Genomic DNA, 19046 nt, shown 5'->3' with positions numbered 1-19046 from the left:
CTTTCTGAGGGTTTCTGTAAGCCGATCTCTCTTCCGCAGAGAGTGGTAAGTATAATGTGTGTGTGTGTGTTTAGTGTATTCCCTTCCTGCGCATCGTCTTAAGTGCTTAGTACATTTTTTAGTTTTTTTTCGTGTTGCCGTAAATTTATCTCTTTCTTTCATCGCCTTTGTTATCTGCAATGCGTCCGCATTTGGGAAAAGGTAGGAAGGAGTGTTCCCTTCGTGAACGTAGTGAGTGGTTGGAAATAAAGTGAGCCGTGTGTGCTGACCGTCACGCGCGTTTTTTTTTTTGTGTGTGTGTGTGTTTATTTCAATTTTGCTGTGTTTTTGCGGTTATTCGATGGGAACCCACCCTTCCCCCCTCCCCTAGAGTTTTTTACACGTGTTGGGCGGAAGGTCATAGTAGCGACCCGAGGAAGTACCGACACAGCCTCTTTTTATTTTTTATATACCATTTACTTACGTGTTCTCCCCCTTTGTACCACTGCTACTGTTTTGGGGTCGCGCTCCGTTGACGCGGAGTCACTTACATCGATGAATAGCATGTGTGCCCATTGTATTTTTTTCCAGGTATCCTCTGCTTACTACTAATAATAATGAATGCACCGCGGAAACTAAATAGCGATCGCTTCATACGACTTGTTGTTGCGGTGACTAGGGCGCCCTTCCCAAGGGCAGCACGGAAGGTTTTGTCGGGATAACATCATGTCTTCATTCTTTCATTCCTTTTACTCTTGCACACCGATAACGTAGCAAGTCGCGAATAGGATCGGCAGCTTCACTGAGAAGGTCTTTGCAATGCACTGAGCAAAACCCCTGTGAGGGCACGCCGCTGAAACTGGTAATTATATTTCAGAGTGAGAAGATTCAACTGCCGAATCCACGGCTGCACAAGTCTCCGTATTGCATCTCGGTAAAATCTGAGCTGGCGCGGAGAATTCTGTGTGGGCTTGGGGAGCAGTTACATAGCATCTTTGGACGGGAATAATACCCCTTGTACCCAAGAAGGGATCCTGTCGGATGTGCTCCGACTTACTTTGTAGTCACGCACACACACATGCTCGGCAATCTTCCTCATCTGTGTTGTCAGCACGGTTCCCAGACCTCTACGATACTTGTTTTTACCGTCGACGGCGTGGCGCCATGCCTCGGAGGTTACACGTTTCATGCGAGTCACATACGTTCTTGGGTTTGTCCCACTTTCCAACTTGGTGTAAGACGTTCCGTGGTCAGCCCGGCCTAGTTAGTTGTTCAAACGCCTCTGTTTCCCTCCCCCTCTCCTATTTCTACGTTTCTCAAAAGCTGTCTTTGGTTTCAGAAAGAGGAGCGAAAGCAAGGGAAGTCAAGCAAGTAAGTTTTGTAACCGTAAAATGATGAGAAAGAACTTGAACTCAAACGACGTCAGCCAGCCGCATTCTACTACAACATTGGACACAAACCCGGCATCGTACGGTACGGTGCGTAACCCCCTGCATTCAGTGGTTGGGCCTACGGGTTACGGAGCACAACCACCCATATCGTCTCCAGCGACTTGGGTGAACAACCATTCGGCAGCCTTTGCCGCCCAGGGCCTGGGACCACACTGTGGAGCCCCCGGCGGTAGACCCTTCCCAGTGGTGCGTGGTTCAACGAATCGCGGAGATTCATATACAGAGCTTCAATGCCCAGTGGCAGGGTCAGGGCCAACCAACCCGTATGGGAATCGAACCGCGATCGACAAACTTCCTGGCTTGGAGGGCGGCCGATTTGATTGTGGAGGAGCCGGTCAGCGGCGCGGCCCATTACTCGGGGTATCGGGGGACCTCTATGGCGTGACAGGAATCAGTAATTCCACATCCAGAGGAAACGATCGACACAACGGATCCATGTATGGCACGAACCCCACGTACAGCAAGACCTCGAGAACGGGTTCCATGTATGGCATGGGTTCCATGTATGGCAGAACATCGAGAATAGGTTCCATGTATGGCATGGGTTCCATGTATGGCAGAACATCAAGAACAGGTTCCATGTATGGCATGGGTTCCATGTATGGCAGAACATCGAGAATAGGTTCCATGTATGGCAGAACATCGAGAATAGGTTCCATGTATGGCAGAACATCAGGAACAGGTTCCATGTATGGGATGGGCTCAATTTATGGCATGGGTTCCATGTATGGCAGAACATCAAGAACAGGTTCCATGTATGGTCCGCGGATGGAATATGGCCCGATATACGGCGTGGGAGGGCCCATGGGTTCCATGTACGGTCCGCAGATGGGATACGGCCCGATATACGGTGTGGGAGGGCCCACGGGTTCCATGTACGGTCCGCAGATGGGATACGGCCCGATATACTGTGTGGGGCCCATGTACGGCCGACCATCGAGGACAGATTCCGTGTACGGTCCGCAGATGGGACACGGCCCGATGTACTGTGTGGGAGGGCTGCTCTACAACAAAGCATTTCAGGAGGGTGACCCAGGCCGAGGCCCCACCGTACCTAAATCCGCGCCGTGCAACTCCAGCACTCCTTCCGCAGGAGTTACAACAAAGCCTGATGCGGAACCGGACAGGGAAGAGAAGGAGCCACGCGTTACTGGCGGAAAGAAGCCTACCACTTTCACCAACAAAGGACCCGCTGCCGAGACCGCCAAGAAACCCTGCGACCTGGATTCTGGAAACGGGAAAGTAAAACACTCTCCTGTTGCTCAGGTTCCGCCTGACAACAGCGTTCGCACACTAATGGTGGTGAGCAGTGAGGCAGGACCGCAAGTAACAATAAAAGAGGAGGAGCGGAAGGTGGGCGTGGCGAGCAGTGGCGAGGAGGTCGTTTACTACGAAGGTGACGAGGTCGTGCACGGGGATGAGATCACTGTGGAAAAGTCTGCACTTCTACAAATGATCGTCCAGCAGGTGGAACTGGGCCACAACACCGCTCTCATTTTGTCCGACAGTACACCGCAGCAGACTCTCTCTGCGTGCGTCACTACATCCGTAATGAAATCCATATTGGCGGCACTCAGGAAGGGTGAGACGGAAAATGGAACCAAATACGAGGTTTTGGCGACTGCAGCGGATGTGCCAACGATCGCGACCGCCAGAGATCTTCTGGCCGTGGAGAGCGAGGCAGTGAAAATTGCTCGATATGGCTCCAATCCCATGTTGGGTGCGTGCCTGATGGACCTGCAGGAGACAGTGCTACGGGACGATGCTGATGTCGATGTGTTTGTACAAGAGGCACTGAAAAAGTCATCGGGCACTGCGGCATTGGGTGTTATGCATGCGACGTTGAAGCAGATCAGAAAAACCAGCAGCGCTGCACCTACGGTGTACGTCTCCTCTTTCGTATGCCTGTTCGTGAAGGATGGGGTCGAACACCTCCAAGATCTTCTTGACATGAATGGGAAGGTTGTGCCTCTCCCACTTGCGAAGAGTGTTTTGGGCGGAGGCAGCTGTGTGGTTGCCGTGGTTGGTGCATCAGGTAAGGACGTGGCAGTGGACGCGAAGATCCTGAGCAACACCGCTGCGCTGCGGGGGGTAAAAAACACACCGCCACGGAGTGGTAACGTCGCCCGTTTTGTTGAGTTTGCGGAGACCCAGTTCACGGAATGTAAAGCTGCCATTGAACGTTCGAAGGAAGCGGCGGAGCGAGAGCGCCACGAGCGGACGCTTCGGAGGTTGGAGATCATGCTCTCGGACGCGCGGAAGCTGCTGTCGGACCCTGAGGAGACGCGGGCAAAAGTGTATCCACCAAGCCGAGAGTCAGTGAAGAACGGCTCTGTCGAGAACGATGGCGGGAATGTGAGAAATGGTGCCTCCATAGAGGATGACAGACCCAGCGCCGCCACGTTAGCACCAGCTCCCGCGTCTGCTGATTCTCTGACCGAGCCAAAGGAGCAGGAGGTGATTGGGGCTCCTGCCCCAGCACACACCACAGAACCGTGGGAAAAGACCGCCAAAATCATTGTAACTGCGGGGTCGGGGCCCTCGAACGGCACCGCTGAGGTTGTTGCAGGAGGCGAGAAGAAAACTGACGAAGTTGATGAATATATCCAACGCACCGGCGTAAGACCTGTGGATTCCGTTATTGCAAAGCGTATGGAGGGTATTCTTACCCAAGGATACAACGTAGCCCTCTTGTCTGCGGAGATGGTGCCTGACGAAGTTACAGGGGATCAGGTGACATGGAGTCTCGTGAAGGCGATCCTGAAGGGTGCACTAAGCAAAAAGGATGGCGTAACAAATGAGTGTACCCTGCAGATGAGCATCCTCAGAGGTGACAAAGTCGTGCTGGACCTGCTTGGATCGTCAGAAAAGCGACAGCTTGTTGTCGCAAGGTCTCCAATATTTGGTGTGACGGTACAGGGAGCTACAACAAAGGTGGTGGGGAGTGCGGTACAAGTGGAACCTGTGCTCGAGGCCGCTTTGATGGAGGCGAAAGATGCCTTTAAGGACAGTGGATATATTGTCTTCACGGCAGTGCTGAAGCAGGTAACCGCCGCTGATGTAAGCGTTTCGTCATTATTTGTCGTGAGCGCTCCCGACATGCAGCCGTTCGTGGATGCGCTGGAGAAAAAGGAGACGCATCCGCATGCATTGTTCGCGCACGCACTCCTGGGTCCGTGTTCGTGTGCCCTACTCGTCAGCTATCGGGATGTGGATGACAATGTACTTAAGGCTCTTGACGCGCACCGTGAAATAACGCTGAAGAACAACAAGCAACCGGGTGGAAGCGTCAGAAAGTTTGTTGGCGTGGTGGAGCAGTCCATAACGGCTGCTGAAGAGAAACTAAAGAGTGTGGATGATGCAAAGGAGAGGGAGCGACATGAGCAAGTCTTGCGCGACAAGAAACAGGCTCTGCACGACGCACAAAAACTTCTGGAAAAGCCCAACGAAACACAGCCCGTCGCGTACGTTCCGTCGATATCCCAGGAGTCCGGAGGGGCCGATTCCACTGTTCGCGTGGTCGCAGTCCTCACCGATAAGCGTGATGGAAAGAAGCGCAATGTTATTGCCAAGGACAACGGGTTCACGATCAAAACTTCTGTGGAGGAAACGGAGTTCCCAGCTGATGAGGTGGTGAGGCGCATAGGTCAGGCAGCGAAAATCCGTTCATCTTCGGTCGATTTTCTCATTGATCACTTTGTAAAGGGGTACAACGTCGCCCTCCTCACGGCCGATGTCGATGGTTTCTCGACAGGAGAGAACCTGTTGGAACACACGGTCCGCAGCGTCTTCACGAAGAAAAATGCGGACGGAGAACTGTTTGTTGTGCTTGCTTCTATCAAGGCTGATTGCTGCTCAGCGAAGGATCTGCAACGCGATGGCGCTACGTACGACCAACTGCAGTGCGCTTCTTCACCACTGTTCGGGCCCTGTGTTGCTGATGCGAAGTTTGAACTTGCGACAACTCCGGATACGCTGCTGCGGAAAGTGAGGTCCGCCATTCAGGTATGCGAGGCAGACAAATCTACGCTTTTGTGTCTTTTTGTTTACAAGGAGCGGAAGCCCGCGGATGGTGACGTCTTCCTGTCTTCATTTTTCTTTTTCCTAGCCGGGAGTAGAGTGGATATTTACACTCAAGCTCTGGAGAAGCGTCAGAAGGAACGGGGTCTGTTCCAGTATGCGCTTGGTGGTCCATGCCTCACTGCCTTCGCCCTCGGTCTCTCGACGAGTAACAGCGATGTTGAAACAGCCACAGCCTTCGTTAGGCTGGCAAAAAAAGTTCGCGGGAGTAAAATCGGCACCATCCGCACTGGTGGTATACAACGCTTTGTGGCCTTCTCGACAAAGGCCCTTGAACAACTACGCGTCTTGCAGGAGAAGGCACCGGAGAGTGACAGGGGGCGACTCAGAGAGAGCAGTACGAACGTGGAAAAGGTGCTTGCTGACGCAGAGGAACTCTTGCGCAACCCAGAAGGTCGTGCACCACCACTCTACAAGCAAGAGCGATAATCTTCATGCGTGTGGGTTAGGAAGCATATTATCATTGTACACGACTGGACACGCTTTTCTGGGGGTGGCATCCGTTGACCCAGCAGAAAAAGTGGTGTCTGTCAATTGCATCGTTAGAAAGTATGTTTGTACTTGCGCTATTATTATTATTATTATTTTGTGATTAGTACTAATTATCCTGAAGTGTGTAAAGAAAGGCTATTAAATTTCAGAAGACACCAATTCTCGATACTGTGCAGAAGTGCGAGTCGTGCTGAAATCTGCACTTGTTGGTGTGGCGAAAGTAGTGGTGCCTGTTGAGCGGCGTTACACTCCGTTCAGACGCATCGCCAACCTACTTTTTCCTTTCTGTTCGTCACGTATGTTTTTCCACCTTTCCTTTTTCTTTGCACGTGGGGGGAGCGGATTAAACACGTGTCAATATTAAAATAACTCCATGAATGAAGCGGTGAGGTTGGGGGTTGTATCCGTGCGTCTGTGAGGGGTGTAATCAAAAGTGTCACAAGACTCTTTTCCCACTGGTCTACTGCATTTGGCAGAATAATTCTTGTTTCTAACAAAGTAGGCAGATGCGATCAAAGATCAGCCCTCTGTCCGCTTTAGTTATTTGTTACTTTTTCTCTTTGTGTTTCATTTATCGCTTTGTTATTTTTATTCTCCTGCGGAGGCTCCTCCTCATGTGTCACGTCACATTGATTCTTTTCGTGAGGGTCGAAGCGGACGCGGCAGGCAGGTTGGGCGCAAGCCCCTCATCCTTTCGTCTGAGCAGCACCATGCGACTGTTTAATATGAAACAGTAAGTGATGAAAACGACGAAGAAGTTCCACCGAGTATGACAATTGTAGCAGCAGTCCTTCCCAATACCGAGTTTTATTTTTCACGGAATTTCGCGTCCGTTGTTTTACCAGTTATTTTATTATTCCTCCCTCTGCTGTACTGTACATTCCCTGCTGTTTTTTTTTCCTTACTTCATTATCCTCTTTCTTTTTGCCCTGTAATATGTGTAGACAGTGGGTCTGCCGTCGGCATGCTGATGGGAGACCCGCTCTGCACTCGTATTATTTGTTTATTTTTTCGTTGGGAGTTACACAATTATCCTCAGTGTGTTGTTTTTGATTATTTGTTTTTACATCCCCGTGGTAGTGTTGGTGATCCATTGGGGTGCATCCTGCACGCCTGACGGATGTGTATGTTTTCCACTCCATTACGCGCCCTTCGCTTCGAAGCTGGGCAAAGTGACTATGTTTCCCTCTTCCTTCCTCTACCACTCCTTCACCACGGCAGTCCCGCAGCTGCAATTCAAAGGCTCACGCTAGTCGATTACAGATCAGAGGACGCTCCGTAATGCTTCTTATGCAAAACTGAGTCCTTCGCAGGTCAACACCTGGCTGACTTGCAAATGCGATGTTTTGCTGGTGTGCAGTTGCATCTGCGCTAGTCACCGTGTTATCCCTGTGCCCAAACTGCGTGTGTGAACGGTAAAGAATCATGTTGGCAGGGAAACAAACATAGTAGTGCAGGGGCAGTGCGGTCCGAGGGATGTGTGAGTACTTGTTAATCTGTCCTCGCTCCCACAACTGTATAAATGTTCCTTCTTATCCGTCGAAGAGGTGTGTGGATAAGCGATTAGGGGGGGGGTGTGGAAGGAAATGTTTATGTTAAGTGGTACTTTCTCATCTTGGGCATCGTCTGCCTGTCGTTCCTCCCTTCCTATAAACCCCCTCCGCCTGCTCGTAGTTGATATTGTGTACCTCTTACATGAGCATTGTTATCATGTGTTGCCCGTCGTCTCATCCCTGTTTTATGCTAGTTAGGTTGCTAACCTGAGGAAAGCACTGTTGTTACACCGCCGCCACCACCACTGCATACATTCAGGGAGCCTACATTAGAGGCGAACCTGCGCGTAGTAAGAGCGGAAAGCGAGTGGTCAAACAAGTGAAGATAATATACCTGACTGAAAGGCACTGTAACTGCAGAAGTTGGAAAAAGGGGCGGGACTGTGCGCAACAACAGCACCGTACGTGTGCTCCGATGCTTCCGCACTCTCAGCCGCTGGTGCTCCCAATGGAACCCTCCAACTGGGCAGTGATGCCTCCGACGGGGGTGGAAATGCCCATGGAGCCCGGAACGTTTGAAGATATCTCGACAGCGGGTTGGATAGGCCCTCGCCGGAGGTCGTTCTGCGGACCCCAGACGGAGGAAGAGTGGGAAGACCTGATGATTCACCGCAGCTCCTTAAGACGTGAGAGTGGCCAAGGCACCGGAGTCGGGCTATCCGGGTCGGGCTGCCTTCTGGGAACAGATGATCCTGACCGTGACGTTCTGTGTGAGTATTACGGTGACATGGCAAACCGAGACGAGAAGGTGCTCAGTTGTGGCCTGCGCGGTCAAGAAGGCCGAAGGGTATTGGGAAATAAACCACTGCGGCAACGGCCCAATGGTCCAATGCGCGAGCGAACCAACTACGGATCACTGGCTAGTCGCCGTCAGCGGGTAATGGAGGAAGGTGGGGTGTGGGGCGACGTCGAGGTGTGCTGCGTCCCAGTCGAGCCGTGGCACCCAATGGACATGGTGTGCCTGGGAGAAGAAAGGCCCGAAGATGTGTGCGTGCTGCGGCAGACGGACACAGAGTTATATGGCACTGGGCGGGCCTTCGCGACCGATGGGAAGCCATAAGTAAGTAGTGAATGACGGCTATTTTCCAGACCGCCTCCCCAGGAGGTTTGAAGTATAGGAAGGGCACAACGACCGTTGCACGTACAGAGGCTCTGAGGTAAGCGATAGGTCATATGCGTCCGTGTTTGCGTGTGTACTCGTCTCGGTAGGACCGTTGGGGAGTTGTCGACGGACCCTGTGGCTAGTTTAGAGGTGTGCTCACAACCAGTTAACAGTAGTGCAAAAGAAGGTGAATTCCTGCAGCAGGAAGTTATACATGCGAATGATGGGCTAGTAACGTACAGTGATTGACATGAACGGGTGGTAGTTGGGGAGGGGGGGGGGGTTGCTGTACTGTGGTGCCAAACACCCTGGTGTTTCCTGGCATATCTATTACCCTACACACCGCTCCCTTGTTGTGTTTCTTCTGCACTTTCAAACATACAACGAGTGCCACCAAGTACTGCCTATGGGGGCGTTCTCCTGTATGTAGCGCCATACCCTTCGCATATTGATTTCCTTCGACCCAAAATTCTCATCGCGTTTGTACATAACCCTTTTATACGTCTCTTCCTTTATTAACATTACCAGGGAGGACGGTGGTTTGTGCTATTAATTGTGCCTTCTTGTGATTATTTATTTATTTATTGTGAAATGACTGCAGCCTGTTGCAACTACGTTGCTTATGGTGAGCTTCGCAGCTATATCAAGAGGTGTTTGAGTCGAGTGGAAGCGAATCCTCTGAACCAATCACTATACAGCCAGCTGCCCATAGTTAGGGAATTAAGTGGATTGACCATTGCTCCAGATGTTAGTGCCGTCCACCTAGTGATGTCTACTGCCTTTCTTTCGGAACCCTTTCCATTTGCTATTTCTATCAATACTTTGTTATTATTATTATTATTATTATTATTTATTCTCCCCCTCTTTTCTTCCCCATTGTACGTGCGTATTCCCATGTATTGGTTTCTTTGATTCGAGTTGTCCCGTTTTACTTCCCTTTTTTATTCAGCGTATTTTTAGGGTTAAAACGCTACCGAGCGTGTGGTGGTAAACTTTACTCTCCCAGTTGCGTGCTCACTGACCGTCGGGCATTGTTTTCATGTGCTGCTCAACTTTATCGCTTCCTGTTGATCTCTTTTCCCGGTACCTTCTCTCATAGTATCGTTATGGTTAGGGAAGTCAAACAAGCGTCTCATTATACACCATCGGGGTGGACCGGAAGTGCTTGCTTTGTGTGATACACTGAAACAACAATTCAACCCAGTATCACTGGTTGGGGCGCATTTCAACGTAACAGCGTCCGCTGCTCGACTTGTTGCAACCTACGGGCTGTACAACAGGTCCCGTCACTACGCAGCGAGTTGCCCTATCCCCTCCTTCTACTGGCCTTGTGTGATTAGAATGTTCATGGTCATCATACCGTTTGTAGGGCTGTGATGCCATCACGGTTGTGTGGCCGTGGACAGCGGCACTGTGTTAAACTCCACGGCCCACTCGTTACCCCGCTGTGCGTAGTGAAATGGTTTGTCGTTACCTTCCGCTATGGTTGTGCGTACTGTGGTTATCAATGATGGGCTTGCCACTGAATCACACAGATATGAAAGGATTTTTGCGATTTTTTTCTCTTCCCTCTTCCATATTTTGGTTTACTCCGTACAAACAAGGAGTGAGATTGTAAGGCAAATTTCCGTGTGACACGAGGAAGTTGTGTAAGCCACCCAGGTTTGGCCACGTGCTGATAAGCATTTGTAATGTCCACGGTAAAGGCAGCCGCCGCCGCACCAACAGGATCGATCCTTCAGTGCAGAAGTTCAGCACCGAAGTCGAAGATGGGAGAGAATGAGGAAAAACGTGGTGGCGCGAGCGAAGGAACTACACACACACAGAACCTTGTAACCGTTGACACTGCTCAGACCTCCCAACCATCCGCCACTCGACCACCAGCCCCCACGAGCGGCTTGGGTCAGGTGATCCCGATCTCACCACCGAATGGTCAATTGGGCAGCCGCAACACCGTACCACCTCAAAGACAGGGGTTGTTCCAGGGACAGGGAGTCATGGGAAACATGCAGGAGCCTGCCGCAGGAGGGGGTGCCTATTGGGGGACAATGGGCGGGTATACGTATGGTGTCGCGCCGACGGGGTCTGCATCTAACGCATTTTATCCATCAGCAAGAAATGGAGGCTGTGTCTTCCCACCGCTGCAGGGGAGGATGGCCGGCTACCCCCCAGCTGTTCCGCCGCCGCCGAGTTTGTTTCAAGGGCAGTTTCCCTCCGGGGGCAGAGGGATTGTCGCCACTGGTTGTGGGGCACGGAGTGTGTGTGGATACGCTCTCGACGGGTTTGCGCGTGGCGGACGCGTGCGTCAACATACCACGGGAACGAGCGCACATGAGGGGGCAGTGTGTGAAAGTGTGCACGGACCTGCTCTGGGTGACGTGTCCAACCCCCTCCCTTACTCAGTGTATGGGGAGGGTCATGCTTTTCCGTCGTTGCCAGGGAGGCTTGCTGGGCACTTGCCTCAACGGAGGAACTCATTCCAGCAGCAAGGGTCATTCCATAGCCAAAGGGAGCTCGGTGACCTGCATGCATCCGCCGCGGGAGAAAGTATCTATGGTGGATGTGGTTACGCCCTCAGTTTTCGTTGCTTTGTTCCCGGAACCTCAGACACGGGAGTATGTGGCTCAGCGGTGCATGATTCTTCTTATGGGAACCGTAATGGTATCTCACAGATGGGGAGCATATATGGCAACGGAGTGGGTCGTGTGCCATCACCATTGAGGACCAGTTTGTGCCCCGTCATCGCAACCATCAAGGACCACGTGCCGCTGCAGAGAAGTGGACTGCGTGGTGGGAATGTTGTAGCCGTCGGGGCGGCCAAATGTGGTGGTGAGGGCCGGTCTGCGGATGAGCTGAAACCTGTGCTGGCTTCCCCTGGGAGATCCCTTGCTTCCCAGAGTGAGTGTTCCCCTGCCGGTGATGACTCGAGTGCACAGACCCTTGTACTCGAAAACTACAACATTCACTCGCTCGTCATTCTCGATAAGGATGAGGGACCCTCAGATAAGGTAGTTGTGACTGTGAAGGACCCTCGGACGGTGGTCTTCAGACGGAGCGATGGGGGAGAAGAGGAGCATGTTAACGATGAGTGCCTTGAGCGTAGCGAGGCGTCGGCATATGTGAACTCTGTGTTACTCAACGACCTCCGACTGAACTGGATAGCTGGCCGTACCTCTGCACTGCTTGTGGGGGCTGGGAGGAACTGTGGAGATACATCGGTGACTTTTGCGGGTGATTTTCTCCAAAGGTGCCTTGAGAGTGTGGAAGGCGCCAAGGAGAAGTGCAAGTATTTCGACGTAACTATAACGCTGGGTATGATGGAATCCTCTGACCGCATTCTTGATCTCCTCGACACTGAGAAGAAAGGCTACGAAAGGGTGCAGCTTGCATCCAATCCCGTGTACGGGCCGTGTTTGCTTGGGATGAAAACGAAGAAGGCAACCTCCTCTAAGGAGTGTATGGAGGTGTTTAACAGTGCTATGCAACTCGTTGATAATCCAAAGCACCTCATCGTCGGTTTTTTCGTCCTGAAACAACTGAAGAAAACTGCCAACGGTGGGGATGTATACCTCTCTTCGTTATGCATTGGGCTCGCTAAGGAAGAGGTCTCGCGGTTTGCCGCGTTGAAGGAGAAGGACACGTCCGAGCCACACCGGCTGTTCCGATACGCGATCGGTGGCGGCAGTGTTACAGTTTCCACCCTGATTCTCTCTCAATGTGACACGGGCGCTAGCGACAGTCTCGACGTCGAACGCAGGATGCGGGAAGTGAAAAACACTCCACCGCGGATCGGTAGTGTGCTTCGGTGTGTGGAATCAGCGAAAAAGGAGATAAACAGACAGCAGGAGAAGATGAAGGATATGGACAGCACCGGGAAGGAGCCCACGGCGAGACTGGTAAGCCGTATGGAGTCGATAGTAAGGGATGCGGAGGAGATGCTGGCTAATCCGATTACCACAGCGCCCAAGGGATACCTCATTGTTTAAGTTTCACTCCACCCGCATTCATAGGCGGCAAATGAGAACAGGGTTGAGGCCCAAACAAGTGTTAGTAGGTGGATGTGCGTATGTGTTCGTTCGTTGCTGCATTAAGCAAAGCGAACTAGTGTGCACGCGCGGAGGCGAAATCGTAGGAGTCGCGAGAGTTAGATTCACCACAATCTTTGAACTTTCTGGTGACGCAAACCAGTGTCCACAGTAGGAACTATTTCGGTGCTGTCGTGACCAACTGCGCTGTGCACGCGAGTCCCATTTTCTTGGGTGTTGATAACTTTTGCGCGCTTGCCGTATAAGGAGGTAGCGCACGCAAACAAGAAAGAATGAAAACGAAGGTCCAAATTCCAGGGTCGGTAGGCATTATTTATGTTTTCAAAGGGGTTTATGGGTGTATACCGAATACCAAACTACCGTTCGCGGCGCTCAGGCCCTCGCTGCGGTCCTCACAACAGCACCCACGGGGGATCTGTGTGTAGACCCGTGTGGTGCCGAAACGAATGAACGAAATGTCGTCTTCCTCATATATATATATATATATATTACCTTGCAAAGCTGGGTTTGCTATATTCTGTTCTATTTTTAGTTCATGCTTGAGTATGTTAACTGCCCTTCCCCGTAGGACTTTGTTTTGTTTTGTATTTGCCTATAATGGAGGGTCCAATCGTCCAGTGCTTGGGGATGGAAGAGGATATTTTATTTTGTACAAACTTTCTTCACAGTCATTCCTTTATGCACAAGGACTCATAGTAGCTGCTGCAGTCAGATGGCTGGCACCATTGTGGGCGCTAAAGCCCTTCATCGTTATTCCATTAATTAATCTATTTTTTTTATTTTTGTTTCTCCTCTCTGCCTGATGAGGCTCAATTGTGCCGGTACATCTTTCAATTTGTTGTTTGTCCCAATCATAACCCACGCGTGGGGTACCGTCATTCGCGTGTTTGGGAAAAAATGCAGTGTTTTATTCGACCATGTCAGACTCGCTGGGATTGAGCCGATGCTAGCGTATACTGGAGCTCCTGTAATGTGACCTCGCGACTCTCTTCCCTTTCCTCATCTTAACGGTAGACAAGGTCCTGTCAAAGCTGGCAGGCTCACGAAGGCAAGGTGTGGGTTCCGTTGGTTACATGCGCATAAGCAACTTTGTAAAAAAAATCAACTTGGAATGCAGTTTTTTTTTTGAACGGTACCATTTGGAAAAATGACACAACGCTCATAAATTCGTTCCCAACGAAGGTTCTTAGTCCGACGTGGTGGATAGATTGTAGCGTGCTATTCTTTGGGGGCTTGTCGAATGAACCCGCTATCTGTAAGGCTATTTTTATTGACTCTTTTGTGCCGCCACCCACGGGTTGGACTATAGTTTTCTTTGCGAAGGTATTCCACACTTGGTTTGTAGCCCTTTTATCTCGAAGATAGCCGTCCCATCTGTGGTTCAAATTGACGAATATACTGCCCGAACTTCAGCTTCGCGCGTAGTACGATTGCTTTTTTGTGTTGTTCCTTGGTGCGAGTGACTGCAGCGTCACTTCAATGCTCGACGCTTGAGAGCTAGTTTTGGACTGTTTCAGCAGTAGGGCGCTTGTAGATGGAACTGTTAGATACATAGTTTGCGCGACAAGTCCGTTCATGCATGTCGGTTTGAAGCGGGAGGCCGGGAAAAACAAGGGGCCTGGTCAAGGAATGTCGGTGCTGTTTTTTTTCTCCCGATGTTGGACTGTCTGCACCAAACAAACAATACGTGCAGCCCCAGTCGTGAGCTCCTCCCGTCCTTTGGCACGTCCTCTGGAGCACAATCCCTTTCAATTTCTTGGGGTCCAAGAGGCGATGACTGGCTCAGTTGTCGATTGTTTACTGCGCGGCTCTTAGGAGGTAAAGGCGCATGCGCCAAATATTAAGGTGGAGGTGAGGGGCGTGGACAGCGCATTTGGAGATGGGACACACATGTTAGCGATCATCAGAGCCGAAACGGTTGAGGGCCCGACGTTGGCCAGAAAAACATTCGTAACTGTGCTAGTGGTATTTGGAAGATATCACAGGCTTGATGAAAACCTGCAATAAAGCGAGGTGCTTGATCAATGTGTCTTGGATGAGGTCCATCTGCTCCAACGGCCGGCGGGTCACAACTCCACATCACTTGTTGGGCTGTTGGAGGAAGATGACGCAGCTGCGGCAAAGATGTGTGTATAAGGCTTTTCTTACCTTCCATTAGAGCTGCGGAACAAGGGATCTCCACCTTTGATATTACCATAGCAGAGACGAGCTTCAAAAAGGTACAGAAGCGATGGGCTTTCTTCAACCAGACGCCACGCACAGATGTACCACGCTCGGTTTTTCTCCCATATTCAGTCCTAGGGTTTCTGGCGACGCAATTTAAAGGTTATGGAACCTCGGGTGCGTGAAAGTGCGTGCGAATGGGATGTTAAAGACAGTAGAGGCGGCTGATTTCGTTGCATTCCCCCTTGCGCTGGGGCAGGCCAGCAAGAACGACAGCGGCAATCAGGCTAGTGGACTTTCCTTGCCACTGGCGTTGCAGACGTCGTGAACCAGCACATAACATTGAAGAGCAGGAAAAACTCGGCACCGTTCATACCGGTATGATAGACCATAGCTGTGGGTGCCACAACCAGCCACCGTGCAACCATCTGCGTGTACCGGAGATGTGGTGGGAATGCAAAGATTGTGGAACGAAGCTGCTAACGCCATCTATAGGGAAGGGACAAGTTTCCGACGAGGTGGAGATTTTCAACAGTGTGTTGAAGGCGTTTAAAATCCAGCAACGGAAAGGGGAACTTGAGTGGATAGTGGACACAGCAAGTCAGAAGTTGATACGGTTAGCCAGACGTCGTTTTATTATACCTAAGGGGGACCTGTGGGCTGCTGCCGAGGCAAATGGAAGTGAGCCCAACATTATACTAGTGTTGATGCCCCTGCATCACTCTCCATGCCCACCGCGTGCATGGCCCGCTCCATTTCACACAGAAAGGACGCGAGGAAGAGGGAGTGGCACCACGCGAGGTATGCGTGCGTGTGTGCTTGAGTGAGTGTGTGGTGGTATGACGAGCCGCACGCACCCCAGACCGATGATACCTCTTTCTCTAGAGAAGGTGGTGTGCCGTGGTAGGGGTATTTGGGATGAAGGATTCATGCATGCCGTTGGGGCAACACAAACCAAAGTACTGCCTTCGCGGGTGGAAGTGGACCTGGTGCAGTGGCGGTGTACCCGCGCAGACGGACACGCATTTGTTGCATCACCTTTGGTGTATAACTGTTGGTGAGTCAGTGCAACATTTCGCATGTCTTTGCTGAGTGCAGCTCCGAAGTTATTTTATGGAAACTGACGTAGTGCGACCACGGATCGTTGTCGGTCTGGAGCTGGTAGGAACTGCTTCTCTCTTGCTAGTTCTCGCACGTCTGGTATTCTTCGGCATCTTTTCCTTTTTCATAGGGTATAGCAAGAGGTGCAACCGCCACTTCACATACGCTTCGACGGAGAAAAAAGGTAACGCTAAGGGAAGTCCAGTTGGAGGCCCCGCGAAGCGAACAAGGAAAAGAAAAGAGCACAATAAAGAGAAAATGAGTTTCCGAAGACAAAGTTTTAGGGATGGTTGCCAAACAGGCTTTGTTCCGGGGGATTATGATATCTCCCACGGACCTCCACACGAAGGAGGCACTTGGCCCCATGGTCATAAGTACGGCTCGCAGAGGAGCATGAGTTGCAGATCGTGCGGAAGTGGGGTACGGTTACCCAACAACAGCTTTCTTATGAGCCGCGCCGGAGGATATGGCCAGCGGGAGAGCAGCTTTTCCGGGATGTGCCGTGCCTCGCAGTACGGAAACTTCGCCACTTACGGCATGATGGGTAGTGGCTACCGCAGTTTCGGTGCTTCCGGGTTTGGGGCCGTTGACGGGGGTTCCATGTACCGCGGTTACCAAGATTCAATGCCGGTGCAAAAACTGTTCAGCAGCCGACGAGACCGCGGGCGGGTGCCATCACAGGTGGGATTCTTCCGCCGCCCTTCTCAACTGAGCTGGTCAAACTCCAGCAACTACGTACAAGTTTCAAAATCGTTGTACGGTATCGACGGTGGTGTTTCCAAGGAGCCCGCGCGATCCGAAGTCGGCCGGAAATTTTCAGTGGCCGGGGAAGCAACGATGTCGGCTAATGGTCTGGGTGAAGCGAAACCTCCACAAGCGTTGGGATCGCGAATTGCAGAAAAGTTCGCTGGCAAGTCCCACTCCCTCCATCCTAGAGAGGGGGCTCCCGTCAGGAAGAACAGCCCGTTCGCAGTTGATGCTCGGCAGGCTCGCACTAAGAGTCCGGCAAGTTATGATCTTGCTGACGCGGAAGATTTTCACATCATGGAGGGGCATGCATCCCCTGTGTGTGAAGCGACCCGAGCAATCGTTGAGACAGTGAGTGATGGGTCGAGTCGCACGATTATAACCGCAGAAAGCAACAACGTGGCGTTAGATATTCCGCTATCAAGGACTGTTGGGGAGGTTGTGCACCCACTGGCGCGCGTGGGGTCCGCATTTGGGGAAGGCACCGAGGATACACAAGAACAAACAAGTGTGGCAAGTAAAGGCGAAACCTCAAACACGTACGGGCGCCACAGGCGACCTTTCTTGAAACGGAGTTCCTCTTTGCACCGGCCGCGTGGTGTTAACGCGGTTAATATTTCCATTGCTGAGTTTCCAGAGGCGGAGGAAGTTCAAGATAGTCTTGAGGGTGATATCTTAAATACGAGAAACTCCACCGGAGTCCCGCACGACACCAACCGGCCGCGGCGAAATCAGGTTTCTGAAGCATGTGATGTGCTGCATCCGACGTCGAATGAGGAAACGGCCGGTGGTGGTGAAAAATTTGCGAGCTTGCGGCCAAACACGAACCGAGGGTCGCACATGCAAGCAGGGGAGTCCGACATAAGGGGGAAGCTGGCGACGGATGGGTGCACCGGGTGTGGACCGGATATTGCTCGTACCCAGTCTCCAGGCTCTCAGGGGGAGCTCCTCTGTGATGGGAATACGCGTGCGGCGGACGGTGCAACACCTGTCACAGAGACCGCCAGCATCAAGGAAAGTCAACGAAGGACGCGGACAAACGAGGAACAGCGGCATCCGAAAGACCTTAAAACGAACCGTATAAAAACAGTTGTACTGGTGGAGAAGGTGCCGTCCACCTCAACCCCGCTTTTGGTCGAGGGAAACAACATTAGCTACCGTGGGTCAAAGCATGAAGCCCATGAAGTGGTCATCCGCAACCCCAGTAGCACGAACTTTTACTCTACCACTCTGAACGGTGTCAAGGATGCCGTGTGTGACGGCTACAACGCTTCTGTGCTTTCCGTGGAGGCGCCAAATTCCGACATGCTGTTTCGATCACCTGTGTGGCCATATCTTACTCGCATTGTGCGCGGCGTGTTGCAGCGGTGTCAAACAACGGCTGACTCCATCGTGAGCGTAACTTCAGCTCTCGGGTTTTTCCATGATGACAAAGTGAAAGACCTTTTTGACCTGAACGGTGGCAGGTTTGAGACGATGCAAGTACAGCCATCTCCGATTTATGGCCCGCGTATTCCACAGTTGCGGTACACCAAAGTTACGTCCAGCATGGCATTTGATGAGTCCCTAAACAAGGCGTTAAGCCGTGCCAGTACAGATCCAATTCTCTCCACCATGACGGGTGGTGTCCTGGTCGCCCTCCTTCTTGTCAAGCAAAGCCGTATAGTAAGAACAGAGTCGGGTGAGAGTACGTGTGATGTTTTGCTCTCTTCACTTGTATTTGCCTCCTCTGGGAGTGGCACGCACCCGTACGATTCTGCCATATCGCGTGTGAAGAATGAGTACTGCATGCTTTTTCATCTCGTACTCGGTGGCCCTTCCCATACATGCTTTCTGTTGAGTCTCTCCACGGCTGACGAAAGCGATGAAGAGGTCAACGGCAAGGAGATTGTAGAGAATCTCCTCGAGCTGCACCGCAAAATGCATTCCACCTACAACTATCCGCTTCGTAACGGATCCGTGACACGATTCGTAAAGTACGTAATGGCTGCGAATAAGGAAGGCATCGAACGCCTCAAGCACGAGGAAGATCCTGAAAAGAAAAATAGGTTAAAGCGCTACGTGCAGGAACAAACCCGACTTCTGAACGACGCGACGAAAATGTTGAAAGACGCCGAAGCCGAGCTTCGAGCGCGTGCCAACCAGCCCCGTTAGCCAGCATGACGGCGGTGTATTCACCTGACCCAAGGAGGAGACCGGGTCTTTAACGCTGGCTCATAGTTTTATAATTCGGCGTAAACACAGGTAGCCCCTGTCGTTCCAACGCTTTGTACCTCTTGTTCCTCACTCCGGTGGTGGGACGCGCTCGTGGCCGCCATCATTGTTCCCTTTT

The 19046-nt window shown here is 51.7% G+C and overlaps 4 protein-coding genes across 4 annotated transcripts, besides 4 other annotated features; all 4 read left to right on the top strand.

The window, feature by feature from the left end:
- Positions 1 to 19046: part of a sequence feature (sequence corresponds to BAC RPCI93-1F7) that runs on past both edges of the window.
- Tb927.2.5530 (hypothetical protein, conserved) lies at positions 1371 to 5939 on the top strand (the record flags this gene model as incomplete). Its single annotated transcript, XM_946620.1, has 1 exon — positions 1371 to 5939. The coding sequence occupies one exon, from the start codon at positions 1371 to 1373 to the stop codon at positions 5937 to 5939; it is 4569 nt and encodes a 1522-aa protein (XP_951713.1).
- Positions 6078 to 6098: a sequence feature (AT_rich).
- Tb927.2.5500 (hypothetical protein, conserved) lies at positions 7971 to 8615 on the top strand (the record flags this gene model as incomplete). Its single annotated transcript, XM_946619.1, has 1 exon — positions 7971 to 8615. One exon carries the CDS (start codon positions 7971 to 7973, stop codon positions 8613 to 8615), a length of 645 nt encoding a protein of 214 aa, XP_951712.1.
- Positions 9480 to 9508: a microsatellite.
- Tb927.2.5480 (hypothetical protein, conserved) lies at positions 10349 to 12643 on the top strand (the record flags this gene model as incomplete). The annotated part of the gene is made up of 1 exon (XM_946618.1): positions 10349 to 12643. One exon carries the CDS (start codon positions 10349 to 10351, stop codon positions 12641 to 12643), a length of 2295 nt encoding a protein of 764 aa, XP_951711.1.
- Positions 13173 to 13192: a microsatellite.
- On the top strand, positions 15980 to 18868 carry Tb927.2.5440 (hypothetical protein, conserved; the record flags this gene model as incomplete). Its single annotated transcript, XM_946617.1, has 1 exon — positions 15980 to 18868. One exon carries the CDS (start codon positions 15980 to 15982, stop codon positions 18866 to 18868), a length of 2889 nt encoding a protein of 962 aa, XP_951710.1.

The sequence above is a fragment of the Trypanosoma brucei genome, chromosome 2, assembly GCF_000002445.2.
Source record: "Trypanosoma brucei brucei TREU927 chromosome 2, complete sequence".
Taxonomy (NCBI): Eukaryota; Euglenozoa; class Kinetoplastea; order Trypanosomatida; family Trypanosomatidae; genus Trypanosoma; species Trypanosoma brucei.
This window is presented reverse-complemented; position numbering and strand designations above follow the sequence as displayed.